The sequence below is a fragment of the Schistocerca serialis genome, chromosome 5, assembly GCF_023864345.2.
Source record: "Schistocerca serialis cubense isolate TAMUIC-IGC-003099 chromosome 5, iqSchSeri2.2, whole genome shotgun sequence".
NCBI lineage: Eukaryota > Metazoa > Arthropoda > Insecta > Orthoptera > Acrididae > Schistocerca > Schistocerca serialis.
The window spans coordinates 301,210,591-301,233,623 of record NC_064642.1 but is presented as its reverse complement, the minus strand read 5'-3'; the positions used below and the strand labels follow the sequence as shown (position 1 = coordinate 301,233,623).

General features: G+C 44.4%; 1 protein-coding gene and 1 non-coding gene across 2 annotated transcripts in view; one reads left to right on the top strand and one right to left on the bottom strand.

Moving 5' to 3' along the window:
- Window positions 1-7,828: 7,828 nt before the first annotated feature.
- LOC126481912 (locomotion-related protein Hikaru genki-like) overlaps window positions 7,829-23,033 on the top strand; it is a 321,675-nt gene continuing 306,470 nt past the window's right edge. The window contains exons 1-2 of the mRNA XM_050105871.1: window positions 7,829-7,834; window positions 7,935-8,238. Of these exons, the coding sequence (XP_049961828.1) occupies window positions 7,829-7,834; window positions 7,935-8,238 (310 nt within the window). The remainder of the gene's footprint in view (window positions 7,835-7,934; window positions 8,239-23,033) is intronic.
- Window positions 15,263-15,336, bottom strand: Trnat-cgu (transfer RNA threonine (anticodon CGU)). Its single transcript has one exon. It is a non-coding gene; the product is annotated as a tRNA-Thr (tRNA).

Genomic DNA, 23,033 nt, shown 5'->3' with positions numbered 1-23,033 from the left:
CACCTAGTAATCAAGAAATTTCTGTAATAGCTATTTAACGAAAATCCTCGAAAAAGATATACACATATATACCAAATCACAGAAAATGATAGTTTTACTGTATACAGCAATAGTCGAAGACTGAAGACTGAAAGGAAAAGAAAGGAGTTATGAGCACCAGCTCACTAGAAGTGTTGTATCTCACAGTAACGGAGATGAAGAAGTTCTCACAGCTGTTAAGGCATTTATTTTACAGCTCATGTTTACTAGATGTTTTTGCTTCGAATGATCGTTTCTGTCACATGCTTGAAAACAGATCATTCCTTCTGGGACGCCTTGTATGCTGAAAATCTGTGACGCGCAGAAGGCTCACGTGTCACGTATCTCGGTGATAACTAGCCAATGTTAGAAACCTCGAGTGGCAAAATAAATTTAGTACTCTTTAATCAAAAGCGACTCCCAAAGATTCTTCGCGGCCTTGTGCGTTTTATGAATCTCGAAAAACACAAATGTAATCTCGGAAAAGTTACAAACAATTTGAAATCGGTGAATCAGAGTACCTGAAGCACCGAAATATTAAAAATATAAATCAATAAATAAGTATTAAATTTCCACTTCATTCTTATATCCTTGTCACTCCTGGGAGCATACGATGTGACGTAACGCTCTACCGATGTTCCTTTCTCCATTAGCTTTATATACAATGAGTACGTAACTTTTTTCTTTTAAAAAGTACGCTAGCTAATCTCCACGATATTTAAAAACGATTTAGTGCACACATTACGTGATGTAAATAGTCTTCATGAGTTCGCCGCCAGATGACGTTGTGCGGGTCCCATAATATTGCTTCGGAGCAACTGTCCGACATATTCAGGTGGCTGATCCTTGCTTGTAGCTAGATACGAGACTGACGGTATCTGCACGTCGACGCCCGTCTATAAAGAAAACTTGCAAGAAGAATGCGCGGGCGCGGAAATCACGCATGCGCAATGATTTGCAGATAGATGGCGCCAGGCTCAAATGCGCTCTGCCGAAAATCGCAGAGGGGCGCTCCTTCGCGTTTGCTGTACGATATGTTTACTAAAAGTGCGGCCACACGTTACTCACTAGAAAACCATACTAGGCCATTGTTATGATGGGTCTTTAATGAAAATTTTTTATATTTACAACACATCCGCCGGGAAAGCTTGAAGAGTCACATCTGGTACCTTTATGGGGACCATGTGGCGAAGAACATATGTGAGTTTGACAAGTCACGTCTCAAGAGAGGTAGATTGTTAAGCACCCTTGCATTTTTACTGTGGTGCCGCGACAGAGAAATCATTCCTGCGATTGCTAAATCCAAACATTACATAAACTGTGCAGCTGTCTTTGGAATCAAACGACCGGACAATGCGGCACTTGAGACAGAAAAGATGCGCTACGCACGTCAGGAATTGTGCTTGGTGTCTAGACTATTACTATCACTCCATCTGAATATTTCAGCGAACCTTTCAGCGGTATCCTGGAACTGGGTAGATAGCGCCATTTGGGGGCTGACTGATTGGACTGAACGACAAGCGAAGGTTCGTGAAATGGCAAAATACGATCGACTGGAAGCCTCAACGTAAGAAGACATCCCAAGAAGACGTACCGTGGTTAACCTCACGGAGAAGACTTTGGACGACGCTGCTGTTTGGTTTCTGGAGAAAAATCTGAATTTTGCATCTACACCGGGGACAATTCCCAGTCGAGCTGTGGTTAGTGGAAAAGAGAAGGCTGTTTGGTAACTTCCTAAAGATGTTACCGAGGAGATTAGGCGTGACACATGCCATATCTCGACTTGAGCTCCACCTAAGGAGTCCAACTTTAACGTCACCTCAGCTGGAAGAAATGCTCAACGAGAATCTGGAAAAGATCAAGACATCGCCTTACCTGCTGACAAATGAATTGCTACTGTGCTTCTCTCAAGAACAGAATATAACAGCAAGATATACAAATTGCTCGACGATCCTGCATACAGTAAATTAAAAAGTGGCCGGATGACTGGGATAAAGAAAAAGACTTTGTAACTTTATTCCATTGCAAGTCACCAATGGTTTGCGTCAGCAGGCTGTAGTTCCTCCAAGACTCTATGGCTATAAAAGTGGGGTGCCTCTCCGTCCCATTGCAAGTAACATAGGAGCACCTACGTATTTTTGCAAAACAATTGACATCTCTACTGCGACCTCTCGTAGGCAAGTGCGACCACGATATTCGAAGTTCTGCGGATTTCATAGGCCGCCAGAAAACGCTTAGATAGCAATTGTCCGATCTCTTAGTAAGCTTTGATGTTGCGCCTTTATTTACAAAATTGCCCTTGCAAGACTCTTTAGAGCTCATTAGCAACAAGTTTGAGGAGGATGTAGCGGCATTATTTAAGCACGTGCCTACATCAACATACTTCTTATTTCATGACCAATGTTTTGAGCAAGTGGACGGAGTCGCCATGGGTAGCCCTCTGTCTCCTGTGGTGGCCAATTATTTTATGGAGGACCTTGAAGAAAAAGCAATACAGTCAGCCACTTTCTTTTCTGAAGTATGCGGATGATACATATGTGGTGTGATCACATCGACTAGATTACCTACGTTTCTTCAGCATTTAAATTCGCTCCAAGCGACTATAAACTTCAGAATGGAAGTGGAAAAAGATGGTACTTTACCTTCTCTTGATGTTTTGGTATGAAGGAAAGCAGATGAAACCTTGGGACAGAGCGTCTACTGCAAGCCAACGCATACAGATCTATACTTGCAGGCCACAAGCTGCCATCACCCGGCACAGTGCGGTATGATGACGTACGTTAGTTCATAGAGCGCGTGTGGTATATCATAAGGAAATCTTGTCGAGGGAGATATAACACTGGAAGACAATGTTCCGACAAAACGGTTAGTCTGAAAGACAGATACGTAATGCATTCAGGCCCAAGCGAGTTCAGTTCATGACGCGGAGTGAAGGTACAAAGACATATACCACTTTGGCCTTCTTGCCGTATTTTGGTGCCGTGTCGCCAAGAATCGGAAGAGTCCTCGGAGTATATGACATAAAGTGTGTTTTTCGAGCATCTTCAAAACCGAGGAACCTGTTGATCTTGGCCTGAGGACACGTGGTGTGTGTAGGATTCCTTTTTAGTGTGGGGCGGCTTACAAAGGCCAGACATGTTGCTCAGTACAAGAACGCTGTGCTGAACATCAGCGTTCTGCAAGTATACGCCAACCAGAGAAGTCGGCAATTGCAGAACACTATCTGAATGATTTATGAAAAGATCGAATTCTTATCCCCGGTATAATTTTTTTGGTATTGTGTCATTAAGGAAGCAATAAATATACGAACGGCTGACAATCTCATCAGCAGGGATGCATTGGCTACTATTCAATCATGACGCAGCGCGGAGTGGCCGCGAGGTTTGAGGCGCCACGTCACGGATTGTGTGCCCCCCCCCCCCCCTCCCCCAGAGGTTAGAGTCCTCCATCGGGAATAGGTGTGTGTGTGTGTGTGTTGTTCTTAGCGTAGTATAACTTAAGTGGCGTGTAAGTCTAGGGACCGATGACCTTAGCAGTTTGGTCCCTTAGCGATTCACACACATTTGAACAATCGTGACCAGAAAATCAAGATTTTTTGATAACAGGCTCGTCGCAACATTGGTCTAGTATGTTTCTGTTTGTGAGTAACGTGTGGCCGCAATGTCAGTAAACATAGCGTACAGCAAACGCGCAGGAGCGCCGCTCTGCGATTTTCGGCAGAGGGCGTTTGAGTCTGGCGCCATCTATTTGCAAATCATTGCGCATGCGTGATTTCCATGCCTGCACATTAATCGTGCTCATGGTCTGTATACAGGGGCGTCGACATGCGGATACCGTCAGCAGTATCTAGTAACCAGCAAGGTTCAACCACCTGAACATGTCGGGCAGTTGCTCCGAGGAAATATTGTGGAATTTGCACAACGTCATCCGGCGGCAAACCCGTGAAATGTCTCTGGTGATATCGCCACTAAAGTGGTACTTACTCAGAACCTAATCAGAGCACTTAGGATATTCGTCAGTAATTTAGAGATGATATGAAATTGTAGACTGTTGAAACCGAGCCAGATGCCAAAGTGGTTAGTACATTAGACTCGCGTTCGGGAGAAGCCATGTTTAAGGCCTTGTCAACCATTCTGAATAACGTTGCGATGTACTTCACCGCTTACCGATCCGTGGTGAGTCTAGGGTATCTTGGGTACCTGTAAGAGTGATGATGCGTGGTAAAAGCATCGGCCGATGATGAAGTCATTTCTATGCGTTCCTCTGTGTGTAAAGGGAAAAGCACGGGATGACCAAAGGTTTCTGAAGAAGATATTAACTGCATCTTACCGTCGTAGTCCTAAGAAGTCTTTAACCTTAGTTGCCAAATACAACAGTGTGGAAGAACCGTCAGAGAAATCGTACACATGCTTCCATACCAGTTACAAACGGTACATTCTGTATGGCAAGATGACTATGGCGTACTTTACAACTACGCAAGCGAAGTGTTGCATCCGAGGATGACGTTATTAATATGATGTTCAGTGATGAGTCAACTTTTCATCTAAGTGGGACGACAGTCAACCATAATGCGGGTGAGAATGTCATCGTAAGCTTGTACAGTATCAAAGAGATCCCTAAAAATCAAATGTTCTCTGTTCTGTGTCCCGACGTCAAGCGTGCGGACCTTTTGTTTCGCTGGAGTTACCGTAACTGGGATATCTTATCTCGACATGTTGCAAGAACGGCTCTTTCCTCAGTTAGAAAGTGAACCTCAAAACTTTATTTGGCAACGAGATCGAGCCCTACCCCATTAGCATCTCTTTTCGCGAGAATATTTGAATGTCGAAGTCCCTGAGCGATGAGTAAGTCATAATGGACAGTACGACAGAGCTCCTTTCCCCTAGCCTCCACCACTATCTAATGATTTTCCAGAGTTGAAGCCGGCCGAAGTGGCCGTGCGGTTAAAGGCGCTGCAGTCTGGAACCGCAAGACCGCTACGGTCGCAGGTTCGAATCCTGCCTCGGGCATGGATGTTTGTGATGTCCTTAGGTTAGTTAGGTTTAACTAGTTCTAAGTTCTAGGGGACTAATGACCTCAGCAGTTGAGTCCCATAGTGCTCAGAGCCATTTGAACCAAAACCAGAGTTGAAACACCAAATTGACGAGCATATTTCTTCCTTTAAGCAGAGATTGTTAACAGAAGTGTGAGAAGAAGTGCATTTTAGGTAGGAGTGTGCCGTGTAACTGGAATGGCGCGTACTACATATTTGTAAGTATACTTAGGTTAGTTTACCTTGAATTTGATGAACCTCTTGTTATAAGTAGTTTAAATTAGTTAGAACGTACCATTTGAACTGGGGCAGCTCTTTAGATCATCTCAGTTCAGTTACCCGAAGATTCACTTCTCTATGGAAGTGAGAGAGGACGACTCCTTCACTTTGCGTATTAGTCAGAAGGAGGGCTGATGATGATGCTACGTTGCGACAAGCGGTTTATAGGTTGTCAGCTTAAAGTCATTTATATCTTCAGGAAGACAGATGTCATGATCCATTTCAGAGTCTACCTCGTATTGTAGCGGCTGGAGATGTGTCTGTCACTTGAATGTAACGAAGAGTTAATGTGATTATTACGATCGACGCGTCTGCGACCAGCACTAGATTTGATGAAGGACCTCAGACCCAAAAGTCAAAATGATGTAAAGCACGTTGTCTGTACAGGCCGTCGAATTCTTCATGTATCTGCACGGGGTGCGGTTGTCTAGTTACTGATAGGTTTTAGTTGAAAGCGGGCAGGGGAAGCCTACAGAAATTGAGGGACCTGTCTAGAACTTGAATTGCAAGCATATTGTACCCATAATACCGGGAAAAGAGGCATCCCTGTTGCAAACAAACAGATAATATCAGCACGCATGTTAATGTAAATGGTAGACATTTACCCCATTGTAGCGCTTTTACCCTATTGTAGTATAGGAGCTATACGTTCAGGCTACAAAAGTCATGTTACACCAATATGCACACACACACACACACACACACACACACACACACATATATGGCGGTAGTTTCCCTTTCATAAGCTATAAAAAGGCAAAGCATTGGCATTATAGAATTGAAATGAAATGTCGTGTGACGAGCGCCTCCCGTCGGGTAGACCGTTCGCCTGCTGCAAATCTTTCGATTTGACGCCACTTCGGCGACTTGCGCGTCGATGGGTATGAAAAGATGATGATTACGGACAACACAACACCCAGTCCGTGAGCGGAGAAAATCTCCGACCCAACCGGGAATCGAACCCGGGCTCTTTGGATTGACAGTCTGTCGCGCTGACCACTCAGCTACCGGGGCGGACATTATAGAATTAAAAGACTTTGAACGAGGAATGGCAGTTGGAGCTAGACGTATGGGACATTCCGTTTCAGAAATAGTTAGGGAATTCGGTATTCCGAGATCCGCTGCGTCAAGAGTCGGCCAAAAATAGCAAATTTCAGGCATTACCTCCCTCCTCGGACAACGCCATGGCCGACGGCCTTGACTTGACACGATTGCGCAGATTTGCTAGTGTTAAAACACAAGCGACACTGCATCAAACAACCGCAGGAATCAATGCGGGCCGTACGACGAACTTATCCGTTTGGACATTGCGGCTAAATCTGGTGTCAATGGGCTATGGCAGGAGATGACCTACGGGAGTGCCTTAGTTAACAGCAGTACATCGCCTGCGGCGCCTCTCCTGTGCTTGTGACGATAACTGTTGAGCCCTAGTGTTCGAGTGTAGCGCAGACCCCATGAAGCCATGGACCCAAGCTACGAACAAGGACTGTGCAAGCTGATCGTGGCTCTATAGTGGTGTGGGCTTTGTTTACATTGAATGGACTGGGTACTCTGTTTATGTTCGCTTCTTGGGCATCATTTGCAGCATTATGGACCTAATGTTCGCAGAAAATGATGGAGATTTTATGAACGACAGTGAGCTATGTCACCAGCCAGAATTGTTCGCGACTGGTTTGAAGAACATTCTGGGCAATTCGAGCTAATGATTTAGCCACTCAGATATCCCGATATAAATTCCATAGAACATTTATGGGACACAATGAGAAGGTCATGTGGTATTTAAAATCCTACACTGACAACACTTTCGCTGTTATACATGGCTATAGAGGCCATGGCTCAATACTTCCGCAGGGGATTTCAAACGAATTTCTGAGTCCGTGCTAAGTCGAGCTGCTTCAGTAGGCCGGCCAAAAGGAGCTCCGACACGATATTACGAGTCATCACACGATTTTTGTCACTTCAGTGTAAATCATAGGATATAACTGAAGGCCCGCCCGGTTGGCTGTGCGGTCTAACGCACGGCTTTTCGGGCGGGAAGGAGTGCCTGGTCCCCGGCACGAATCCGTCCTGCGAATTTGTGTCGAGGTCCGGTGAACCGGCCAATCTGTGGATGGTTTTTAGGCGGTTTTCCATCTGCCTCGGCGAATGCGGGTTGGTTCACCTTATTCCGCCTCAGTTACACTATGTCGGCGATTGCTGCGCAAACAAGTTCTCCACGTACGCGTACACCACCATTACTCTACCACGCAAACATAGGGGTTACACTCGTATGGTGTGAGACGTTCCCTGGGGGGGTCAACCGGGGGCCGAACCGCACAATAACCCTGGGTTCGGTGTTGGGCGGCGGAGGGGTGACGTAGACTGCGGTAGTCGTCGTGGGGTTGAGGACTACTGCGGCTGCGGCAGGGACGGAGCCTCTCCGTCGCTTCTAGTCCCCCGTTAACATACAATAAAATACAATACAATATACCTGAAACTTCAGCCGCCCGAGGTGTTTATATGCAGGTGAGAGTTCTTTGTATCTCACTCACTGAACCACCGCCGCAATTAAAGGAACATACATGTGACAAGAATGTGACGCAAGGTGTTTGTTTACATTTCAGAGTTGCGCGGAGGCGGTAAGGGTGCGTCTGGCAGCGGGAGAGGCGGTGGAGGCGGTGGTGGTGGTGGCTTGGGCGACGGCGGCGGCGGCGGCGGCGGCGGCGTGAGCGGGTGCCCGCCCCCGGAGCTGGCGCTGAACGGCACCCTGCGCGCCGCCGCGACCGCGACGGACCGCCACCGCAGCGACTACTCGCAGGTGCTGGAGGTCAAGTTCTGGGGCGAGCTGGGCCCGCTGGGCGAGCGCCGCCTCTGCAAGATCAAGTGCACCGGCGGCTCCTGGGTGGGCCCGCTCTGCCAGAGCCCCGACGGTCAGTAGCGCCCCGCTCTGCCACCAGAGCCGCGCCAGCGCCATTGCTTCCTTATCTAGTTAATTATCCTAATAAGACCCGGGCCTCCACCTCCTTTCTCAGATCTAACCAGGCACTGTACGTCTTCTACATCTGCATCTACATCCATACTCCGCAAGCAACCTGACGGTGTGTGGCGGAGGGTACCTTGAGTACCCCTATCGGTTCTCCCTTCTATTCCAGTCTCGTATTGCTCGTGGAAAGAAAGATTGTCGGTGCGCCTCTGCATGGGCCCTAATCTCTCTGATTTTATCCTCATGGTCTCTTCGCGAGCTATGCATAGGAGGGAGCAATATACTGCTTGGCTCCTCGGCGAAGGTATGTTCAACAAAAGCCCGTACCGAGCTACTGAGCGTCTCTCCTGCAAAGTCTTCCACTGGAGTTTATCTATCATCTCCGTAACGCTTTCGCGATTACTAAATGATCCTGTAACGAAGCGCGCTGCTCCCCGTTGGATATTCTCTATCTCTTCTATCAACCCTATCTGGTACGGATCCCACACTGCTGAGCAGTATTCAAGCAACCTACTTCCTTTGTTTTCGGATTGCATGTCCTCAGGATTCTTCCACTGAATCTCAGTCTGGCATCTGCTTTACCGACGATCGACTTTATATGATCATTCCATTTTAAATCACTCCTAATGCGTACTCCCAGATAATTTATGGAATTAACGGCTTCCAGTTGCTGACCTGATATATTGTAGCTAAATGATAAGGGATCTTTCTTTCTGGTTATTCGCAGCACATTACACTTGTCTACATTGAGATTCAATTGCCATTCCCTGCATCATGCGTCAATTCGTTGCAGATCCTTCTGCATTTCAGTACAAATTTCCATTGTTACAACCTCTCGATATACGAGTACCACAGCATCATCCGCAAAAAGCCGCAGTGAACTTCCGATGTTATCCACGAGGTTATTTACGTATGTTGTGAATAGCAACGGTCCTATGACACTCCCCTGCAGCACACCTGAAACCACTCTTACTTCGGAAGATGACATGCTGCGTTCTGTTCTCTAGGAACTCTTCAATCCAATCACACAATTGGTCTGATAGTCCATATGCTCTTACTTTGTTCATTAATCGACTGTGGGGAACTGTATCGAACGCCTTGCGGAAGTCAAGAAACACGACATCTACCTGGGAACCCGTTTCTATGGCCCTCTGAATCTCGTGGACGAATAGAGCGAGCTGGGTTTCACACGATCGTCTTTTTCGAAACCCATCCCGATTCCTACAGAGTAGATTTCTAGTCTCCAGAAGAGTCATTATACTCGAACATAATACGTATTCCAAAATTCTAAAACTGATAGACGTTAGAGATATAGGTCTATAGTTCTGAACATCTGTTCGACGTCCTTTCTTGAAAACGTGGATGACCTGTGCCCTATTCCAATCCTTTGGAACGCCACGCTCTTCCAGAGACCCATGGTACACCGCTGCAAGAAGGGAGACAAGTTCCTTCGCGTACTCTGTGTAAAATCGAACTGGTATCCCATCAAGTCCAGCGGCCTTTCCTCTTTTGAGCGATATTAATTGTTTCTCTATCCCTCTGTCGTCTATTTCGATATCTACCATTTTGTCCTCTATGCGATAATCTGGAGAAGGAACTACAGTGCAGTCTTCCTCTGTGTTTTACATGGTGTTCACAAAGAAGCTCAAAAAATGACATATTTAATACCTCACACGGCAGGCTGCGACGGTTTATAGTTTCCATTTTCATCACTATTGTGTCACGTAAGATATTTTGTATAAAAAAGTACAGAGAATAGAAATAAAGCAGTAAAACTGATAAAGCTCTACTGTATACTTAAATCCAATGCAGACACTGCAATATTGTTAATTACGATAATGTCCTATATTAGCCCAGACAATATCGAGCGGACACACAATTAAAAAGTTACTGATGATTGGCAATAATATGTAAACAGCACATCAACTTGCACGCAAAACGTTTGCTTTTAAAACAGCTGACATCCATTTCTGTAACGATGAATACAGCTTCCGAATGATTTTCAACGAAATCTCATAGCGTTCTTCCTGTAAAATAGTGGCAGGTTCGTATAACCACGATGAAGGTGCATAGCGATCAAGCACTCTTCTCTCCAAAGAAGACCAGTCCTGTACAATGCGAGCTGGGTGGGCAAGTGACTTTTCATCTTGAAACAAAGCATCGCCGTCGGGGAACAAACATTATATCATGGGACCGATCCCATCAGCCATAAAGGTCATTTATCGTCGGTAGTAATTCGAACTCTCATGGTAACGATGGCGGCTCTTGGGACGTAAACTCGGTCCAAGATTGGAAACAGTGTGAAACAAGATTAATCCTACCAAATGATATTTTTCCATTTCTTTAGTCCAGGATTTTCTGCTTCTGCACCAGATTTTCCTGTTACGGGCATTTCATCACTAATGAGTGGTTTCTGAATTCAAGCTCACCCGCAAATTCCCCGCTTCTGGAACTCTCTTTGTTCCGTTTTGATGATGACAGAGTTTGCGAGTGCTGCATACAATTCTGCAGTGGCTTTTGTAACTGTAGTCCCCCTTACTTTTTGTCATAACCTCCTTCAGTGCATGTCTGTCACGACCATTCAACACACGATTACTCCGGGTTGTGACTTATGTTTTTTTGCGGTTTGCCTGTATGCAGTATAGATATTCAATACAGTGCCACTTAAAACACCAAACAGTCGACTCCATCCCTTGGTTACAGGCACACTCACCATACGAGCACTAGTAATTCGCCCACGATCGAATGGTCTTAGTTGCGACAAAATGCACTTGCAGTAACACAGAACACAGTTCTGGCCATGACTGACATTAGTATCTTAACGTTTTGACAACATTGTACAGGTGCCGTTTTCGGTCAAACACGACAGCACAACCTGCAGGATTCGCTAGTATCTACATTTATGCTCTAGAATGCATTTCTCGCGTTCATTCCAACTTTTGTCAGCCCCCTGCATTTGACCTTGGGGTAATATTTCCCGAACGCTCAGCTTACCTTCTACATACTTTGTCAATTATTCCATTATTTTACTGTTAGCAAGAGTTCTGTCTGGCGTCTGCACTGAGCTGACTGTTTTCTCCACGTTCCAAATTCGGTGGTGTTGAATATTATGTCTTCCAACATCTATTGCCAAATCGCTGGAAAAAAGTTCCGCATTTTTCGGTTGGCTTTGGAAGCTCGTGATAAGCTAACTGTCTCTGGTTTACAGACTGAAACAGTTGGCTGTCTTTTTAAAAAAAATCTATGAATGACTTGTCTCCCTGCCAAGATTTAGGACATTTAATAAAACTTATCACGCAAAGATCACAAGCAAGAGTTTTGACTTCGTTTGTCGTTAAACCATAGTAAACATGGCCGTTTCAAGACATATTGCTTTAGTTTCTTCTCGTCACCACTAGATTTTTTTCTGTTTTGAAAAGTGGCAAGACGTCGAACTGTATTTTATCTTGGGGAATTTTCTTACAATTTCTTATTTAAGTTCGAATTGATTTAATAATCGGTTGCAAATCGACGATATCCTCCTTTTTACCTTTTTAACTGCTGCACGTATCATTTCTGGAGCAACTTCTCCTCGATATGTTTCTTTTCGTGACTTTTAAATATCTTTACCTGAAACAATCGATAAACTACACGCACCCCAGAACTTTTTGTGGCATGAAGTTCAAACAGATATTTCAGATAAAATCTTATTTGGAAAATTAGACCTTCAACTAAATACCAATGCTAATACGGAATAACAGAGTACATTTGTTGGAAAATAATTGAGATCTACACTGCACTGATCAGAGTGAATTATGAGAACTAAGTATATCAATCAATGAATGCTTGTAGGTGGAAAACACAGAAACACCAACAAAATTCAGAAAACACGCTTCAGCAACTAGCCACGGCATACAATCCTCTCAGAATATTGTGTTTGGACTGTTGTTTGAATTACGCTGGGAAGCGGCAGTGACAGTTGTGACAAGCGACCTGTGCGACGTCGTGTCCCGGTCTCTTCTACAACACTTAGACATAAGGCCAATAGTAGCGGAAAGCAGTTTAGCTGTAGCAGAAGGAAGCAGAGACTATTTACGTCACTAGCGACTTGACACAGATGATACTAAGTATCTATGAGCAGACGTGTGGAGTATAAACAATTTTGCTTATGGGCAACTGCATAGAATTGTGATTCAAATTCAGGTAACAACGTTAATTAACTAAATACCATCACTTTCATATAACGTAGACGATTTAGGGAGCACACACCACGGCATAAATATTATCTATTCCATATTTAACTGTCGTTTGCAGTGTTATCTCGTAGCAATAATGGGGGCCGTGAGGTCAGGAACTCAGCGGTAGCTGTTGCTCTCCTGGCAGCGGTAGCTTGTGCTGGCATGGAACTGCAATCGCATGGACTTATGGTTGCCTTTTGTGCTCATGAATGTTCCTCATGAAACAGTTTCTGTTTTAGTGAAAACTGCGTATAAATCGCTAAAGTAGTTCCTCAGATTAGTCTGAACATACAGGAAGAACCTTCAGTGGGATACTTAAGTTTATAGATGTATAGATGCATAGTAGAACAAAAAAGACAGATTATACAGGCAGCAATGGACATGAGAGAAGTGAGAGGGAGGAACGAGGACATGATAAAAATGGAAGTAATTTTATTTGACACTTTTTTCAAAATTTCTCTGTCACCTAATAATCCACTATCCACATAAGATTCTCAAATTATTCAAACAAAAAAATAGCTAGAGATGCACGAAAAGGCGAATACGAATGAACCACAGACAAATAATTTCATATCTAATAACTAATTCTCAATCTCATATCCGTTGAGTGGCCGGCCGTGGTGGCCGTGCGGTTCTAGGCGCTCCAGTCCGGAGCCGCGCTGCTGCTACTGTCGCAGGTTCGAATCTTGCCTCGGGCATGGGTGTGTGTGGTGTCCTTAGGTCAGTTAGGTTTAAGTAGTTCTAAGTTCTAGGGGACTGATGACCACAGAAGTTGAGTCCCATAGTGCTCAGAGCCATTTGAACCATTTTTTTCTGTTCAGTGAAAGACACCTAAAATGTTTTTTCTGTAAGTTGGCCCCGCTGAAAAACTGTAGAAAGTGAAGGAAACAAGGGTTCAACAGCAAGTGTGTCATAAAAATGTTGCTTCCTGAAAAGCTGGTTCCCGAACTAGGTATTGTCAGAGACAATGAGCAGTGTTCCAATAAAAGCCTCACAGACGTCCGGAGGATTCCATTTTAGAGCTGAATATGCAACTCTTACATATCACTGCTGTCATCCTCTGCACCTACTTTGCAGAGCGATGGTAAGCGTAATCTGCATTTGCACTAGTCGTGACGAAGTAAGTGACTGTAAAGCTGTTGGCTTCAATTTAGAGCCTTTCTTCCCTAAATTAATTTTCACAGTCAACAGGTCCTTAGGCAATGGTGTTGGTGCTTATGTGAACTTTTCTGGTTTTTTGTTAATCTGTTGATTATTTCCGCAACAGCTGTGGGTGTAGATGGATATAACTAGTGGTATCATTTCATTTCTAGTTCTACCCTACTGTGCCAATTGTGTTAATTGTCTTACCCATTCAGTGACGGCATTCAGTGAGTAGAATCAAGCTAATGCAGCTTAGCAGCAAAGAGGATTTTATTGTGCCTTTGGTTTCATTGTGCAGTTCGATGCAACACCTGTCTCATTATATCTATGAAAGGTATGCTACCCATACTTTAATAGGAGCACTTCTATTTAAATTACGATTTTCATTAGCTTTCGTGGCAAGACTTTCTTCTTAAACAGTTCACATGTGGAGCGCTCTTAGAAGTCTATAGGTGACCGGGACCAGACCTTCTTAGCTTCTCAGTCTCAGTGGAATACTAAATGCTCAACCGTGGTCTCACACTATGAAGAGAGGGAGACGGATGATGGCGTTACTGACTTATAAACGAGAACATAAGGAAGCATATCTTGGAGAAACTGTAAGCATTTATTTTACTGTTAGAGGGTTGCCATTTGTGTTAGTATTTTGGGAAGAAACTGAGAATCTGACGAAAGGACCTCACTCAGCTTTTTCATATACGCGAAAGAGCACTGATTTAACTCCGCGCAGAGTGCCTGGGTGCTCGTTCCATTGACAGCCAGCAGGAACAGAGGATGAATAACTGTTCTTCTTTTTTTTTAAGAATGGGAATAGCTATGATACTGAATAAGTAAACTTTGCGTTGTTATTACGGTGTCATGACTGGTAAATGATTTCTGATATGATGTATTCAGGTACATATACGTTGAGGAGATGGTATGGTAGATAACAGTGTAGCTGGAAAAATGACATGGTCAAACAAACGAATGTTGTAGGCTTAACGCACGCAGGCATTTATGACTAGTTCTAAGGATACGAAATTTTCACTACTCTTGCCATGTTCGATTACATCACAATAGTGAAAGTCGGGGAGAGTGAGTACTTGGACAAAACTGCGTATCACGTTGCGTGGAAACATGTTCCGAAATTTTTGGAGAGTGTAAAGCGGAAGTCACCTTTTAAGTGGCGACAGTACATTCTGTCGAGCTGAGGTGCTTATCGAAAGTGACAATAACGATGGCCGCGCCTGTTACCGAGATTGCAGCACCTACCATCGACGGGAGCTATCATCAGCGTGCGGGTAGAGGAAAGGCTCAGGGACTGCTTAATCAGTTACACACGTTGTGTAACAAGACGGCAATTAATTGCAGTTCGCTTGTACTATTATTTAACATGTAGCCCTCTCGTACACGCACACACTCACACACATCCACATACACACAGCCCAATTAGCTCTTGGAATGGAAAGCACAATGAAATTACAATTAAGTCAATACCATTAAATTTTATTAATATTCCCCAGATATTGTACTTTCAGGTGCAGCTCTCTAGAATGAAATTACAGTTAAATCAATACCATTAGTGGCTAACAGGCGTTGATATACACCAACGGCGACAGATGAAAAAGGGTGTGTCTCGACCGGGACTCGGACCCGGGATCTCCTGCTTACGCGGCAGACGCTCTATCCATCTGAGCCACCGAGGCACAGAGGATAGTGCGACTGCCGGGACTTACCGCTGGAACACTCCCCGTGAAACCCACATTCTCATAGTCCACGCACTACATTCGTAGTGCCCCTGCATCGGAAAGTACAATATCTAGGGAATATTAAAGACGTTTAATAATACAATATCACATTGTAAAAGAATAAAAAAAGTTAATATCACGTAAATTGAGCTAGTATATGATCTTCTCATCGCTTATTGCTTGCGGTTTACTGCAGAAAAGACAGGTTTTCAGGCCACTTCTTAGCTTTGACAAGAGCACATATCCAAAATGTGGAACTAATAGTCCATGTTTTGTTCAGGGAAAATTGTTTTGTTGGTCAATGTATTTTATCCTTACATTTTCTAATAAAGAATTTCTAATGATGAACTGTACAAAGTCTCAAAATTATAGATCTGCAGCTATTCTAACAAAATAATTCTACACATAAATTGATGAGCGAAAACATTACGACTACCGTCCACAGCGAGGCAGAATGCTCCCTGGTGAAATTGCGAACATGTGACGCAGTCAGAAATGTACCGATACTTATAATTAACCTTTTGCTAATTGAACCAGTGTAGATGGAAAGCTATTTACCCAACTTGAAAGGAATGTAGTTCAGACTGTGCTCTGCAAGAGTTGCGTTGTTGGTAGTGTTAGTGTCATGTCCTACTCTTAGGTGCCGGTGCTGGTACGGTGCGTAGGAATGAAACACAAGCATCGGTGTACATTACCGTTGCAGACCGTTAAAATGGGCCTGGAAAAAGCTAACCACAGCTCTACTTGTAAACCTGTATAATCAAAACAACAGCAACAGTGAAGCTTCCTGCCAGATTAAAATTGTGTGCCGGACCGAGACCGGAGCTCGGGAGCGTTGCCGTCCACGGAAACGTGATATATCGATTTTTTTTTTATTTTAGCAGTTGCCTTACAATTTTTTTTGTAAGGAATGTACTGTTGGGGGTTGAAGGGCAGAGTGGGCAGGAGTCGACGCCAGAGGCCTGGCCACAGTGTGCCACTCACCGCCACCGAATCCATGGGGCACAAGAAAGTGGGAAACACTAGAATCAACAAAGTGCAAGATACATAGAAAAAAACAAAGACTGGGTAAGAGAACAGAAAAAGGAGAAAAACCGCACGTTTACGACGCGTTCTCTCATACGAGGAAGTCGGGGCTAGAATAGATTATAGGTGGGTTTACTTTGATATCGCCGGAGAGGGGGGGGGGGGGCAGGGGAGGTAGATACCCTCAGTTCCAGGCACTCCCCAGTTGGCTGGAGATATAACCAGTACCCATCGAAGGTAGTTGGCAAATATATTCGGTAACGTGCCGTATGTTCAAACGCTTCATGGGCTGTTTGTAAACAGGTCCAAAAGTCGAGGTGGGATTTAGGTCCGTCACGAGATATGTAACTGATTATCCACATCTTGACCCACGTATTGGCAAAATATTTGGCGGAAAAATGGTAGTCTTCCGGGTATACAAACATCTGCGATTCTATCGTGTCTGTCGGCACCCGGAAGTAGCAGGCAACAATTTGCACATGTCACCAGACGCCGTGCGAAGAGGTGCGGGTCAGACGGTGGACATCAACATCGAATTTCTGACAAAGGAGACAAAGAGGGAAACCAATAATGTGCAGTCCCTTTTTTGTGGAAATATTTATCGTAACTATGTCACGTGCAACATTGGTCTAGGGGTAGCGTCTTTGATTAGTACCCTAAGCACACTCATCCCGAGTTCTAAACATTGTACTGCTATAATTTTGACTGATACTCTACATTGGCAACCGAAGACTTCCAGCATAAGAAGTCACCCTCATTCTGCCTACGGCCGTGTCGACGAGGGCGAAGGACCAGACAGAGGTTCAGGCACCGTCTTTCGGGTGGGAAACCGCCCCTAAAGGCGGAAGATTTAGCATTGATCAACGGCATGAGGATGCATTAAAGATACATAATGTGTATTCAAAGCATATGTGGTCTGTGATTGAAAGAGTATCATGACGACCTCTCCATTGACAAAAGTTTCCAAAATAGTCCCCCATTCGGGTCTTCGTGAGGGGCCTGTCAAGATTGAGTAACCAACGAAAACATAGCGTTCTACGAGTCATGGAGTGGAATGTCAAAAGCATGAACGTGGCAGGGACGCTAGGAAATCTGAAAACAGAAATGCAAATATTCAATCTGTATTTAGTGGGGGCTAATGAAGCGAAATGGAAAGAAGACAATGATTCCTGGAGAGGTAAGTACAGGATAACATCAACAGCAGCAGAAAATGATATAACGGAAGTAGGATTCGTTATGAAGTTATGAACAGGCAGGTAGGGCAGAGAGAAAGAGTTACTGCCAACTGTTCAGTGACTGGCTTGTTCCTATCAGAACCAATAGCCAACCAACACCGACTACGATAGTACAAATGCACATCGCCGATGTCGCAAGCTGAAGATGAAGAGATAGAGAAAGTATATGAGGATATTGAAGGGTTAAGAGAGTGCGTGAAGGGAGATGAAAACAGTCGTGGGTGACTGGAAAGGTGTTGTGGATGAAGGTTCAAAAATGGCTCTGAGCACTATGGGACTTAACATCTGTGGTCATCAGTCCCCTAGAACGTAGAATTACTTAAACCTAACTAACCGAAGGACATCACACACATCCATGCCCGAGGCAGGATTCGAACCTGCGACCGTAGCAGTCGCGCGGTTCCGGTCTGCGCGCCTGGAACCGCTAGACCACCGCGACCGGCTGTGGATGAAGGGGCAGAAGTAAAGGTTACAGGAGAATACGAGCTTTGGACAAGGAACGAGAGAGGAGAACGATTAATTGAGTTCTGTAATAAATTTCAGGTACTAATAGCGAAAACTCTGTTCGAGAATCACAAGAGGTGGAGGTATACTTGGAAAAGGCCGGGTGATACGGGAAGATTGCGATTAGATTACAACATGGTCGGACAGAGATTCCGAAATCTGATACTAGATTGCCTGGTGTAGCCAGGAGCAGATATAGAGTCAGATCACAACGTAGTAGTGATGAAGAGTAGGCTGAAGTTTAACAGATTAGTCAGGAAGAATCAGTACGGAAAGAAGACGGATACAGAATTGATAAGGAATGATGAGATACGCTTGAAGTTCTCTGAGGCTATAGATACAGAAATGGGGAATAGCTCGGTACAGTTGTAGGGGAATGGACATCTCTAATAAGGGAATCACAGAAGTTGAAAGGAAAACATAAATACAAAGAAAATAACTGCGAAGAAACCATGAGTAACAGAAGAAATACTTCCGTTGATCGCGAAAGAAGGAAAAACAAAAAGTGATAAGGGAAATTCAGCAATACAGAAATAGAAGTCAGTGAGGAATGGAATAAACTGGAAGTGCAGAGAAGCTAAGACGAAATGGGTGCAAGGAAAATGTGAAGAAATAAAAAAAAAATGTTTGTCGGAAAGACTGACTCAGCATCAACGAAAGTCAAAGCTATCTTCGGTGGAATTAAAAGCAAGGGTGTTAACATTAAGAGTGCAACGGGAATTCCTCTGTTAAATACAGAGGAGAGAGCGGATAGGTGGAAAGAGTACATTGAAGGTCCCTGTGAGGGGGAAAAGTTGACAGATGTGACAGAAGAAGAAACGGAATCGATTAAGAAGAGGTACGGGGTCCATTATTAGAATCAGAATTTAAGAAAGATTTGGAGGACTTACGATCGAATAGTGCACAAGGGATTGACAACATTCCATGAGAATTTCTAAATTTATTGGGAAGTGTGACAAGAAACGACTATTCGCGTTGGTGTGTAGAATGTAGGAGTGGCTCTATACTATCTGACTTTCGGAAAAATATCATCCACATAATTATGAAGACTACAAGAGCTGTCTTCCGCCCCTACTGTTCAACCTGTACATCGAAGAATCAATGATGGAAAAAAAGGTTCGGGAGTGGAATTAAAATTCAGGGTGAAAAGATGTAAGTGATACGATTCGCTGATAACATTGCTGTCCTGAGTGAACGTGAAGAAGAATTGCAGGATACGCTGAACGGGAGGGACAGTGTAATAAGTACTGAATATCGATTGAGAGTAAATCGAATAAAGACGAAACTAACGAAAAGTAGCAATAATGAGAGCAGCAAAAAACGTAACATCCGGATTGATGGTCACGAAGTACCAGGTGATCAAAAAGTCAGTATTAATTTGAAAACTGAATAAATCACGGAATAATGTAGATAGAGAGGTACAAATTGACACACAAGCTTGGAATGACATGGAGTTTTATTAGAACCAAAAAAATACAAACGTTCAAAAAATGTCCGACAGATGGCGCTTCATCTGATCAGAATATAAACAATTAGCATAACAAAGTAAGACAAAGCAAAGATGATGTTCTTTACAGGAAATGCTCAATACGTCCACCATCATTCCTCAACTATAGCTGTAGTCGAGGAATAATGTTGTGAACAGCACTGTAAAGCATGTCCGGAGTTATGGTGAGGCATTGGCGTCGGATGTTGTCTTTCAGCATCCCTAGAGATGTTGGTCGATCACGATACACTTGCGACTTCAGGTGACCCCAAAGCCAATAAACGCACGGACTGAGGTCTGGGGCCTGGGAGGCCAAGTATGATGAAAGTGGCGGCTGAGCATACGATCATCACCAAACGACGCACGCAAGAGATTTTTCATGCGTCTAGCAATACTTTTTTTTTTTTTTGTTCTAATAAAACCCCATGTCATTCCAAGCATGTGTGTAAATTTTTATCTCTCTATCTACATTATTCCGTGGTTTATTAAGTTTTCAAATTTATACTGACTTTTTGATCACCCGGTAGATGAACTTGAGGAATTCTACTACCTAGGCAGCAAAATGACTAACGACGGACGGAGCGAGGAGCACATCAAAAGCAGAATAACATTGGCAAAAGAGGTATTCGTTGCCAAGAGATGAGTGCTAGTATCAAACACAGGAAAAAATTTCAGAGGATGCACGTTTTGAGCACGTCATTGTATGGTGGTGAAACATAGACTATGAGAAATCCGGAACAAAAGAGAATCGAAGTATTTGAGATGTCGTGCTACAGACGAAATATAGTACATCAGGTAAATAAGGTAAGGTATGAAGAGGTTCAGTGTACAATCGGAGAGGTAACGAATACGTGGAAGACAAGGAGAAGTAACGGGATGATGATACATCTGTTAAGACATCAGAGAATGAATGCCATCGTACTACAGGGAGATGCAGAGTGAAAAAAACCGTAGAGGGAGACAAAGATTGGAAAATAGCAGGAAATACTGGAGGTTGCAACTGCTGCTTTGAGATGAGGAGGTTGGCACAGGAGAGTAATTCATGGCGGGAAACATCAAACCAGTCAGAAGACTAACGACTTATATAAAAAATAAAATAAAAATGATGCTACATTTCACGGATATCCCTGGGGATGGAGGTCTGCTGGATGGTATTCTACGTTATGGGCCACTGGATGGAGGGATGTGTGGTATCCACCACATTAAGAGGAACACAGCGCAGTAGCGACTTGTAAACATCCTTTGTTCTGTTCTAGAGCGTACCTGGCAGGATGGTATGTGTGTAACCCTAGTCAACCAAAAAGGTCGAAAAATGAGACAAATGAGTCACCGATGTGGGCGACAGACGCCGGTGGTGGAGTGGACGCAGGCAGGAGGACCTCAACCATGCTGCGGCATTAGGGATGTGCCCTGATCAATCCACTGACTTCTCATGATACTCTTTAGAAGGCCGAAGCTCGCATACAGAAGTTGACAAGACCGAGGCCAACATTCCGTGAGAGAGGAGTAAGTGTCTCATAACGGACTTTAAACATGGAGCCAGCCGTAAGATAATAGTTAAGAACCGCCTGAAGTTTCCGCCCAGTCGCCGTCGGTAGAGGGAGAACCTGTTCGATGTGGACCAATCTTGATGCCTCATAACGATTAAGGAATTCAACGCGTTGAAGTGTATCCTGGCGGCGCAGGAGGTTCTGCCGGATGTCGTTACTGATTACATGTAGCAGGAAACTAAAATTTCTTGCCGCTATGAGTGTGACGATGGGGTAAAGGTAATGTCCAGGTATCGGAACGTTCGCACGAGCGGCAGGAGTGCACTTCACCTTCTTCCAATGCACATCACAGAAGGGTTGGCACCATTCATGGCACTGCAGCGGCAACCAATAACATGTGATCAATCAGAGGATTGTTCGAACCTCGAAGAAGGAGCGGATGTGGAGGAGGTGGTTATCAGCATGTGCCCGACAGTGAAAAGTGTGTTGACAAAGGGTGAGGTCGGAGATCTCGGTCGTCACGCCCCCAATGAGTGGCTCTAGGGCAATGGCATGCAGGAGGGTAGAGAGGGGCACCCTTGCCGAACTGAACCGGCAAGTTACAAAGGTATCATCTACACGTCGAAAAAATCACGAGTGCATGTAGACTGTTGACTCCAGGGCTACTTCAAATTTACTCTTGTTGTCAGTCTTGTGACTGGTTTGATGAGCCCCACGACGAATTCCTCACCTGTGAGAACTTCTTCATCTCAGACTCGTACTCGAAAAGTACGTCCTCAATTATCTGCTGGATGTATTCCAATCTCTGTCTTCCTCTACAGCTGTTGCCCTCTACCGTTTCTTCTAGTACCATGGAACGTATTCCCTGATGTCTTAAAAGATGATAGGACATCTTTTAAGACACTATCCAGAATCGTCATATTGTAAGGGCAGCAGTGACAGATTGTACAGTTACCTCAGCATATTTAAAAAGGCTTGTGAGCCCAGACGTGTGAACACGAACTATTGCATAAAGGTTATTAGCAGTTGGACTACAGGGATGCATACCTCTAGTCAGTCTTTCACCAGCGCCACAGCAACGTTGTGCACAACTAGTTGGTGTCGTGAGAGAGGCACTTGGAAGCTGGGATGCTATGAAAGAAGATTCTGCTTGCACGCAGGTGATATCGTATGCATGAGCGACGTAGATCTGGGGAGCGCTGTGTCGTAGTGCGCATTCATCCGAGACATTCTGGCCCCATCCAAGGCCTTAGGATCTCGTTGTGACCAGTTAGAACCCTTCACCACCTTTGGCATTCCTTGTGGATACGCTAACCAGTACTCCATACGTGAAGAATATTGTTAGATACGTTCTTCTCCCGTTCTTGTAACAGGAAGGTGATGTGTTGTTTCAAGAGGATAATGTTCGCCCACACGCTGCCCGTGAAACACAACATACGTCAACTTCCCCGCCCATCAGGATCTCCGGACTTGTCCCCATTCGAGCACATGTGGGGTAGAATGGGATGAGAAGCGACTTGTTCGACTTGCAACTTGTCAGCCAACACCTCTTACAGAACTACGTGAAGACGTGGCGTAGGTATGACATAACATATCCCATGACATATTAGCCATCTGTAAGATCTACTGTATTCCAGAGTCAGCTCCTACGTTGCTGCACTTGTGCTATTGCTTTGCAAAAGTAATCATTTCATGTTCTCTACACGCACTGTTGCAGCCATGAATCTTGAATTATGTGAAAGCCTCTGAAAGGGTGTACTCATTTTCTTTTTCCGGCAGTGTTGTTCCTATCTTGTCCAAATTTCTGCTGTTTATTTCCAAACATATTGCGGTTTTAGTGGATGTGGTTAGGCAGAAACGTAAGAGTACCGTTTAAGTTGCCGGAGTGGAACGAGCAGCAATGACACTTACATT